At 46.0% G+C, this 10,158-nt stretch overlaps 1 protein-coding gene across 2 annotated transcripts; it reads right to left on the reverse strand.

The window, feature by feature from the left end:
• Positions 1-250: 250 nt before the first annotated feature.
• Positions 251-10,094, reverse strand: HEBP1 (heme binding protein 1). Of its 2 annotated transcripts, XM_005308921.4 has the most exons (4): positions 9,796-10,094; positions 8,226-8,364; positions 6,662-6,842; positions 251-3,430 (listed from the first exon to the last, which is right to left on the reverse strand). In XM_005308921.4, exons 1-4 carry the CDS (start codon positions 9,871-9,873, stop codon positions 3,259-3,261), a joined length of 570 nt encoding a protein of 189 aa, XP_005308978.1. In that variant the 5' UTR covers positions 9,874-10,094; the 3' UTR covers positions 251-3,258. The 2 variants fall into 2 exon arrangements, with proteins under 2 accessions (XP_005308978.1, XP_042715671.1); XM_042859737.2 differs by lacking the exon at positions 9,796-10,094 and having other exon boundaries at positions 8,226-9,702.
• Between the last annotated feature and the right edge of the window lie 64 nt (positions 10,095-10,158).

Here is a 10,158-nt window from a genome sequence, read left to right on the forward strand (position 1 = left end):
GCTTCATGCAGCAACTTCACATTTCATAGGGAGATAGTTTCAGGTTTCTAAATGTTTTTGGCTGCACAGCAAGATCCATGAAGCAATAAAGTTAGCTTCCAATTAATTCTTTGCAGTTGAGTCTGGGAGAGAGAGCTGAGAACTGTAACACCTGAAGTACACAAAAGGAGATATAAACAATAAAAAAAATGTTGTCATTCAAACATGAGGCACTAGACGAAATTAACAAAGTAAATCCAAATGGGGCTGGTTTTGTATCATCCAATAGAAACAATCTTCTTTTACATTTATTTTCAGTTAACATTTTTAAATGCATACTCAGTTTTTAACAATATCACTCAGTTTTGAAGATCAGAGGCGCATAAAATGTCATTTTCAGTGTTCATGTGAAGCACAGATAAGGGCACCTCACAGGCACAAAAGAGGTTACATGAAATTTTTTGATGCAATTTAATTGTATTATTCTCCTACAAGGAATGTGTTTGAAAGGTACAGAGAACATAAAAGAAAAGAGGGAGGATTGTGCAGTTTTTAAGTCAATTAAGGAGTTGATCAGTGTATGCAATGAAGTGGGTTTTGTGGCTCTAATCCTGTAAATAAAAGCAGTATGTAATTTTATTCAGGTGAGTAGCCCCATATAATTCAATGGCAATACTCACATAAGTAAAGTTACACAGGAGTTTAAGAGTTTATGGGGCGTATGATATAAGATGTTATCATAGAATCATATCAACCTTCATTATCCACACATACACTTAGATAATTGAGGCCAAACAGTTCTTTATTTAGAAAGGGATCAGTGGCTAAGTATAAGTACTGTGACATGATCTGTATCCCAAACACACACACAGGCCAAGATTTTCAACCTAAAATCAGGCTCTTCAATCAGTGACAAAGTTTTTCAAAAGGGCTGAGCACTCAAAAGCTCCCACTGCCCTCTCAGATCCTTTGATCAAGTCAGGAAATTCCAAGTTGCAATTTAAAAAGTCATGATTTTTTAAATGTTGCAAAGAATGGAAAAACAGAATTTAGATACTTTTGCTTGTGAAGGAAGGTGCTATTCAATTGGAGTAATCTCACTGAAATCAATGGGATTACTCATGGGATAATGTTCTGTTTAGTTTGCATAAAGGCATAAAAATCTAACCCCTAGGAAGTCTATGGGAGGCAAAGCCTGTGGACTTCATAACTCTCAGCCTTTAGTCACAACCTCATTTCACTGCTTGATGTTGGGAAGGTGCTTATACATTTTGTGAACTCCTCAGTCTTCTACAGTGTGTTGCTCCAGTCTGGAGCGTGAACACATCAGGTTTATTATTACCCGCTACACATTCTAGAATTCATCAACTGTGGGTTCACATCACTGTAGCACACCTGTCGCCTCAAGCCAGAGAGAACGGTTCTTACACTGCCTGCAATTCATATGCAAGAATCCCAAAATAAACCCTAGAATTTAGAAACAAGATGAACCCAACCCCTCCATTCCCCACGTGGTTAGATAAGAATAACTGTGTGCATAGAGACGTTCCTTTTGTTGTGGAGAACCTTTTAAAGGTAGTACCTGCTCTTTAACAGTTATTCATATTCATTCCTACCTATTGTTTTACTGTCTTAAAAGCAAAACCTCAACTTTACAAATATCTATTTGTCTACCTATTTCTTTTTGGCCCATCTCCCCTTCAGGAATTATGCTCCAATGTCTTACTCTAGCCAACGGTTACTTTATTTCTAGCTTTTCCTCTCTTCTGCAACAATAAGCTACCCACCTATTCTTTTTCCTAAACCAGCCAACTGTTCTGACTGTAAAGGGCCTGATCAACTTTCACTGAAGTCCAAAGCTCTTATTTAACTTCAGTGGAAGAAAGATCAGGACCTTAAACTTCCCCTCCCCCTGAAAAACTTTCATCTCAAGAGGATCACCTTAACATAAAACATCTTGACTGGCCAGAGCCCGACTTCCATCTGAACAGCTTCTCCTCTGGCTTTCAGGATGAAGCTGATCCTTTTAGTAAGCACCCTTGGGCATTCATGCACAGAGACGTTTTAAGAATGTTGCTCTTAGTTTGAGTTAGCTGAAATTATAGACACACCTGTGTAAGTGTAGTATGTGTGTCCGTCCACCTGTCTGATACTATCCGACATCTGTTTGGCAGGACTATTGACAGCTAAAGTGTTGGTTTGTTATGTACCGGTTAAAGAAATTACAGTGTTCATGGAACTAGTTACACCCTTACACACATGAATGCCAAGATTTGCAAAAGTGTCTACATAAAATTAGACACCCAAATCCATATTTTCAAGAAAGCTGAGCCAAGAATCTCGTGCTCACTTCAGTGGGAGCTGTTGTGTGCACAGCTCTTCTGAAAGTCAGACACCTAAATAAGAGGTACCAACTGTTGAGACTCTTTACCCCTCTGTATACATTTAGGCCAATACAGATTTCATTGTCATGTCCAATTGTGACCCCTTCATAGGCTAGTTTCAGAGAAAACATATTATAAACACTTAATAGACAGAAAGAGTCACAAGATTATATCATACATTTTCCAGTGATTAATGGCAACAGGTCAGTAGTTTACAGTGAAGGGTTCCATCTCCTAGTCAGGAAGCTGTACAAATAATCGTGGCTCTTCCTCTCGAGCAGGTTTCTGAATCAGATTGTTGGCATGCTGTTCCCTTGTGCACTACTAGGAAATGGAGATGATGCTATCTTCACCGCACAGCGCCTCAGCAGCAGCAATCTAGCCCCTTTATACTCTTTCAGAAAGGACCAGATAAAGCATCAGTGTAGCATGGAATTAAGCTATCGTAACACCCCATCAGAGTGGAAAAGCCACTTGTTATAAAGACTTTAGTCGACAATAGGCATCTCTCTCCAGAGGAGCATAACAGGCTGCCAGTGAATGCAAGCAACACCCACCTGTTAGCGAGTGTGATTTTGCAAAACTCCTTGGTGCAGCTGGCTCATTTCCCCACCTGAGAATAAGGGAGTCTAGAAAACAGGAAGAGCACTAGTACCTGAGAGAGTCAGATCCTAAAGCCAGGGGATCCTAGGAGGAGATAAGCCTGGGCAGAAGGCTTTGCTGGGGAGGGTTCACGTATTATTTTTAATTATATTTTTGTTAATAACTGAGACCCTGGGAAGGTCTTTTTTGACTCTGCGAGCCTGCGGTTTTGTTTGGAACAGGGCAAGGACTCCACCTACATACAAGCTGGAGAAGACATCAACCTCAGCCTACACCTTTGCAAGCCAGTGGCTCACTCCTTCACAAACCAGACTTCGTTGCGTCGCCAGTACGGTTTCATGGGGGGGTCGTAGCCATTACACAAGTAGAAGTCCTTGCGGTAGGCTGCCTCGCTCCCCAGGGCAGAGCGCAGCTTGGCGGCATAATTCACATAATCCTCTTCCTTGGCATAACCACCAAACTGCCTGCAAAGGAGCCAAACATGAAGACACTGAGTGAGACAACCCTGAAATATGGTGACAAAAGGGGAAAGAGGGAACAAGATGCTAAAAGTACATAGTGATGTAGATCCGTGCTGTGGCTTTTCCCTGAGCTATCCGGTCTGAATCTAGTGCAGGCAAAAAGTGTTGGCTTGAGAGACCCCGAGACTAGACAGCTTTAGTCATCCACAGATATATAAAGCATGGGCATCACCTGTATTAGCCCCCCACGTCCTGCCCTACATCTCAACCCCAAGCTGAAGGGACAGCTTCTTGTAGTGAAGGGATAGGTATCTCCAAGCCCATTCAATTCTTGGCCTTTGTGCTGAGCCTGTCAACACAGATGTTAATTGTGGGATGAACTCTTGCCTGCTGGAACCTGAACTATGAGAGGAAGCCAAACTCTAGCTAGTTCAAGTAAGAGAGGGATAAAAAACAACAAAGGGCTGCTACTGATTCCTGCAGGAACAACCAACAGCATGCAGCTCATCTTTGTTGACAATACAGCCTGTCCCCATGGAGGCAACCAAACACAAAAGCTGGATTGTGGCAGCATTCAGACACACCGCAGGAGCTCGCAGACTGCAAAGGGAAAGGCCAGGCCAGATAGAAACATCTCACCAAGGGGGAATGGATTTGAATCCAGCATAAGTGTGTATAGCAACCAAACAAAATACCCAATGGCTGTTCAATCCTGAATGACAATTGATGGTTTGATTCTAGTTTCTAGAGGACACGTGTCCACATTACCACGTGGCACTAACTGACCCCTGAGTTAGACAGCTGGTGGGCCGTGACCACTATTTATCTATCTGTTCCTAACTCTCTCATTGTTACTGGCATACCCTCTTACGGTCTATGGCCAACAACTGTATCATCAATAATTTCAACAGAAATCTGCTGAGGGACCTCCAGACTGATATGAGAGACAGAGGAGTATTCTGCTCATTGAAAACTAACAACCACAAAGGAAACGTTAGAGGAGAAAACCCGAATGTATTTATTTTTACATCATATTTTATTCCTTTGTGCCTATTTCCAGCCCCTTCCTCCCTAAAAGAGTGGCAGCCCGATCACAGCAGCTGAACAAAACAGTGGTTTTCCTTGGCACAACAGTGACCAGGGCCGGCTCCAGGCACCAGCTAAGGAAGCAGGTGCTTGGGGCGGCCAATACAAAGGGGCGGCATGTCCGGGTCTTCGGCGGGAATTCGGTGGCGTGTCCCTCAGTCCCTCTCTTCCTCTCTGAGCTGCCACCGACGTACCGCCGAAGAGGAAGGGAGAGAGTGAAGGACCCATCGCAAAACTGCTGCTGAAGAATGGAGCTGCTCGATTGAGCTGCCGGCAATCGGCTTTTTTTTTTTTTTGCTGCTTGGGGTGGCAGAAAACCTGGAGCTGGCCCTGACAGTGACACCCCAGTGGCCAGTTAGGCCGACAGAGTGTTATTTCCTAGGGAGTTCACAACCCAGTTTCTTAGCTGAAAGTGGCAGTTGGAATTTATTCAGGTTCTCTCTCTTCAGTTTGCAGGAGCTGCCTTACAGGAAGTGACGAGGAACCTATTCTCAAAACGTTTGCTTTTGTTAGCAACAGGTTTAGGACCCTGGCACAACCGAGGTAGTGCCTGAAAGTTGTTCTTATCTGAAAGCAATTTACTGACTTAGGTTAAAAAAGTTGCTGATCTCAGTCCAGTTCCTAATAGGCAGGTATTCACTCCTCCCATATTCACACAAATTGTCACCACTATTGCACTAATATGCCACTTTAAGAGCATAAGAGCTGCCAGACTGGATCAGACCAGTGACCCATCTAGCCCGGTATCCTGTTTCCAACAGTGTCAGTACACAGCTTCAGGTGGGGTGTACAGAACAGGGCAATTTGGGAGAAATCCACCCCCCAGCTTCCTCTCCTGGCTTTTGGCAGTCAGAAGTATAGGGTTGCCCTGAGCATGGAGCTCATAGACTCAGAGTTTAAGGTAAGAAGGGACAATCGTGATCTCTAGTCTTGCATCCCTGACCTTCTTGGCTAATAGGTTAATCAGTGGCTATCCTCCAAGTACTGATCTAATTCTTTTTTGAACCCAGTTACGCTTTTGGCCATTACGACATCCCCTGGCAATAAGTTCCACAGGTTAATTGTGCATCACGTGAAAAAGTACTTCCTCTTGTTTGTATTGAGCCTGCTGCTGCCCATTAAGTTCATCTGGTGGCTTCTGGTTTTTGTATTGTGGGCAAGGGCAAATAACTTTGCTATTCACTTTTTCCACACCATTCATGATTTTATAGACCTCTATCATGCTCTCCCTAATCATCTCTTCGCTAAGCTGAACAGTCCCACTCTTTTTAGTCTCTCCTTGTATGGAAACTATTCCATACCCTTGATCATCTTTATTGCCTTTCTCTACATCTTTTCCAGTGCCACAATATCCTCTCTGAGATGGGGCAACCAGAACTGCACACAGTATTCAAGGTGTGGGCTCACCATGGATTTAGTGGCATCATGATATTTTCTGTCTAATTTTCTATCCCTTTTCTAATAGTTCCTAACATTGTTAGCCTTTTTGACTGATGATGCGCATTGAACTAAAGTTTTCACTATCCATGACGACTCCAAAAATCTCTTTCTTGAGTAGTAACAGCTAATTTAGACCCCATTATATATGTGTAGTTGGAATTATTTTTTCTAATGTATGTTACTTTGCACTCATCTATGTTGCATTTCATCTGCCATTCTGTGGCCCTGTCACTTAGTTTTGTGAAATCGCTTCGTAACTTTTCACAGTCAACTTTGGATTTAACTATCTTGATTGATTTCGTATCACCTCCAAACTTTGCCACTTGACTGTTCACTCCCTTTGTTGTCAGTCTCATCCCCTCTTCAATGGTGTGAAAAAGAAATCTGCACTGCTAGTGTCCACGTTACATACCGAGACCACTCTCATCTCCAGGATTGCAAGCTGCCGTCTTTCATAGACACTACATTTGCTTCCAAAGTTAAAAGAATTCTGTTTACTTTCTGCTGAAACATGAACAACATTAAGGGGGAAGCATTTTTGTTCAGTGGAGTAGGCTCCCTCAATCTTCCACTATTTGCACACACATCTATAACCAGTGATGAGTCAGCTGGCAAACATAACTGTATTCTTTAGAGCACCCTGTTCTTTAGGGCATCCAAACCGCAACACTTTCCAGCTGCCTGGGAATACTGAGATCTGCCCCTTACGTGGAGTAAATGGTCATTCCTTCTCGCTCTTCAATCTGAATGCTCTCATCACCAGGACGGGGAGGGTTGTCCTGATACTGGCTCGGAATCCGCAGTGAGACTTTCACTTTCTGCTGTAAGGAGCCGTCCTCATCAGGAAAGGCAGTGATGGAAACTGGCGCAGTCATGCCCATCCCAACCTCTAAGACAGATACAGACAGAGGTATTACAAGCGGAGTCCAGGCCCTTGAGAAACTAAGCATTAGGGGACAGATTTTCAGAGGTGCTGAACATTCACAACTCGGAGTGAAATCAATGGGAGGTGCCAGGGCTCAACACCTCTGAAAATCAAACCCTAGCACACAGGAGTTTCAATAAAGAGACAGACCAACGACCGATCTGGGCCAGGATCCTGTGTCCTTCAGTAGCCAGTGCCAGATGCTTTATGGATAGTTTAATCAGTGTAGGCCCTGAAGCAGAAGGCCTCAGCTGGGGCAGAACAAAACACTCCCTGCGGGAGCCAATGACTCAGAACTCTGAGCTGTTCTAGCTCCAGCCCCCAGGACTGTGTGTGATCCCACCCCAACATGGTAAGCTATTAATTTGTTGTCCTCGGAAGGTATATCCAGCAAGTTATGACTATAACTCACACTGGAGATGATTGTTTTTCCTTCTCTCCAGGCTGTCACCGGTTGTGAAACCTCAATCACTCAAAGAGAAATGTAGCAGAATAACAACAATGATCTAGCTGTCATACAGCACTTTTCCTCAGTAGATCTCCAAAGTCAGGGTCATTATCCCCATTTTACAGACAGGGACGCTGGGGCACAGAGAGGTCACAGAGAAGTGACTTACCCAAGGTCATGCAGCAGGCCAGTGGCCAAGCTAGGGCTAGACCCCAGCTCTCCTGAGTCCCAGTCCAGGGCTCTGTCCTGAAAGTGCTCTCTTACCTATTCATACACTTAGGTGCAGTACTTCTCATCTCAGTGCTATGGATTATGGCTAGAGGTACCTTCCCTCATCACCACATTTACTGACTAACTGTGCTGCTGCAATTGCTGTTCTTTCCAGAACTGCAACCTGCTCCCTCTTCCATTCATTCCCCCTCTTCCTGCCACGTGCTACTGGAGTCTGGATACCTGCCTTCCTCAGACATCTGGGAAAGATGCAAAAGCAGTTGTAGGTGACTTATAATTACGCTGTGACCCTCCCCCCACACCCTTGTTGTGGGATATTATTGAAGCACCTTGCTTAATAAGATGAGAATTGGAAATTCATGTAAGTACTTATGTAAAGCAAGTTTATTATTTACTACACTTTATTATTAATTAGACTAGCCTGTGCAATTACACTAGCTAAGATAAAAGCTACAAAGGTAATCTCTGCCATCACCACATAAAAGGGTGGGTCCCCTGCACATACAGCGAGTTAAGACACAAAAACCACACACCATATGCATACATGTTGGGAGTTCCCCTAAGAAGCCACTTAGAATGTCCTTTAGAAAATACAATTACAAATCCTTCTCAGAGACAGACAAGATGAAACTAGCAGTTGAACAAAGGAGGTCTGCAAAGTTTCTGACCCTTATCATTGGTTCCTCCCACGTATTTCAGAAGCTTCAGCACCGCTTCCTTGGAGGCCTCATCAAATTGTTTCCCAGCTACCTCCACCGTAGCAAATTTCCCACCTTCACATGTCCTTTCTTCATAGGTTACTTCTTCCTGGAAAAAGAACACAGGCAGATAACACATCCACCTGAGAGATTCAATGCTCCTCATGCCAAGGAAATTGCCTCCCTGGGGGAAATTAGATCCTAGGAACATACACTGCCCCCTACCTCTCTCCACATAACCCTCCCATGTAAAGACCAGTTTCAATGTTAAGTGGAGAGACTGACCATGGAGTTGTCAGTCTCTCTCCTGAGTGGAAGAAGCATTTCCTGCCTCTCCCCTGATGGCCTACGTTAGCAGCATGCAACAAACAGCTCTGATGTCATCATACCTTTGCAGCAGAGCAGATCTCAATATGGGGTTAACCACCGTTTGTGGTACCAATGATGACCGGGGCAGAGGGAAAAAAATGGGAGATAAAACAGGACAACTGTAACCTAGACTTGAAAGGCCTGGGTGAACTAAACACTCTAGGTCACCTTGCTCCCTTTGGAGCTGCCCTGCAGGTGAAGGCTCCCCTATCTACCCTGCATCCCTGGGAAGCACCAGCATCATAGAAAAATGCAGATCAAACCAGTTACACACAGCAGCAAGCCCTAGCAGATCACATCAGAGTTCTTCTGCAACAAGGAGCAAGTTGGATTCTGAACGAGGAAAGGCCTGAGCAGACCAGTTACTTTCACGTTACTATCCACTGAGGACTCAACGCCCTGCGGATTCTCTGGTGTGCATAGATAGTAAGGGAGGAGTGGTAGAACTTGATAGGCACAGCGTGTGTATGCATGAGTGCACGCATGTGTTTTGGGGGTGGGGAGAACAGGTAAAACCAGAACATTCTCTCTCTGCATGGACAGAATTCACAGCAATGGATATCGGCCAGAAAGAGGGCCACAATGCAAGGCCATCGTTTCTCAGCGTTTGCTGCATTAGCTCAATCCTCTGAAGCCCTCTGTTTGACAAGAGTGCTGTGTGCACCCCGTGCGGAGATAAGGCAGGCAGACAGGCCACCGCGCCCAGAACACTGGATGCAGGCGCTGTCTGCAACTTGGCCAGTTGTGCAATGGCAGTGACATAATTCCTTTAAAACGGAAGGAGAAATAAGTCACCGCCTGGAAGTCTGTGCAGGGTGATTGGTGACAGGCTGCACACCCAGGGGGAAAGGCCCCGTATTGACACCAACAAGCGGGAGTTCTGGAGGCGTGAGCAAACGTCGGGTTAAAGGAAAGGATCCCGACTCATTGCACACAGCTTCGTTGTGTGTGTGTCAGCCCCCGGGAACTGGATGGTTAGGGGAAGGAGGGGCACACGCTTCCCTTCTAGGCAGTTTACACGGGGGCGGCAGAGGCGCCTGGGGGGGGGGGGGGAGAGGGCGCATCCCCGTGTAACACCCCGCCCCCAAACTCCGGGGCAGATCTCGGGGAGAGAGGGGGGTGGTTCCTCCCTAGCTCGCTGCCCTCCAGCTCCCGGGCAGCCCGCTCCTACCTTCTCCCCTCTGCTCAGCACCTGGCAGGGCCACCCCTCCACCGACCCGAACAGGGAGTTCCTGATCATCCCAAACATGCTGCCGATGCTGTCCCCTCCGCGCCGCAGCTGCAGCTACTCCACCCCCCTGGGAGGCCCCGCCCCGGCAGCAGTCACTTGCCTCCCCCCTCCTTTGCTGGTGTGGGTGGGGACTGGGGAGGCTGGTGCGCGCGGGGCGGGGGGGGGGCACCTGACGAATCAGAGCAGAGGTGCCCTTCAGGGGCGGGTTGTCGCCCCCAGCTTCCACTCTTGCGCTTTCGCGGGGGCGACCCTCAGAGGGGAGCGGGCTGATCATGGGCTCGTGCACACGTGTGCAGAGATGCT

Source organism: Chrysemys picta, chromosome 1 (assembly GCF_011386835.1).
Source record: "Chrysemys picta bellii isolate R12L10 chromosome 1, ASM1138683v2, whole genome shotgun sequence".
NCBI lineage: Eukaryota > Metazoa > Chordata > Testudines > Emydidae > Chrysemys > Chrysemys picta.

What these genes read in the sequence shown, in the direction of transcription:
- HEBP1 (XM_042859737.2), bottom strand. Translation starts at nt 8,466, where the DNA reads ATGTTCCTAGGATCTAATTTCCCCCAGGGAGGCAATTTCCTTGGCATG. An exon ending in GGGAGGAACCAATGATAAGG is followed by an intron (nt 6,843 to 8,225) that starts GTCAGAAACTTT and finishes TATCTGTCTTAG; the next exon opens with AGGTTGGGATGGGCATGACT. An exon ending in GGAATGACCATTTACTCCAC is followed by an intron (nt 3,431 to 6,661) that starts GTAAGGGGCAGA and finishes GCTCCTTTGCAG; the next exon opens with GCAGTTTGGTGGTTATGCCA.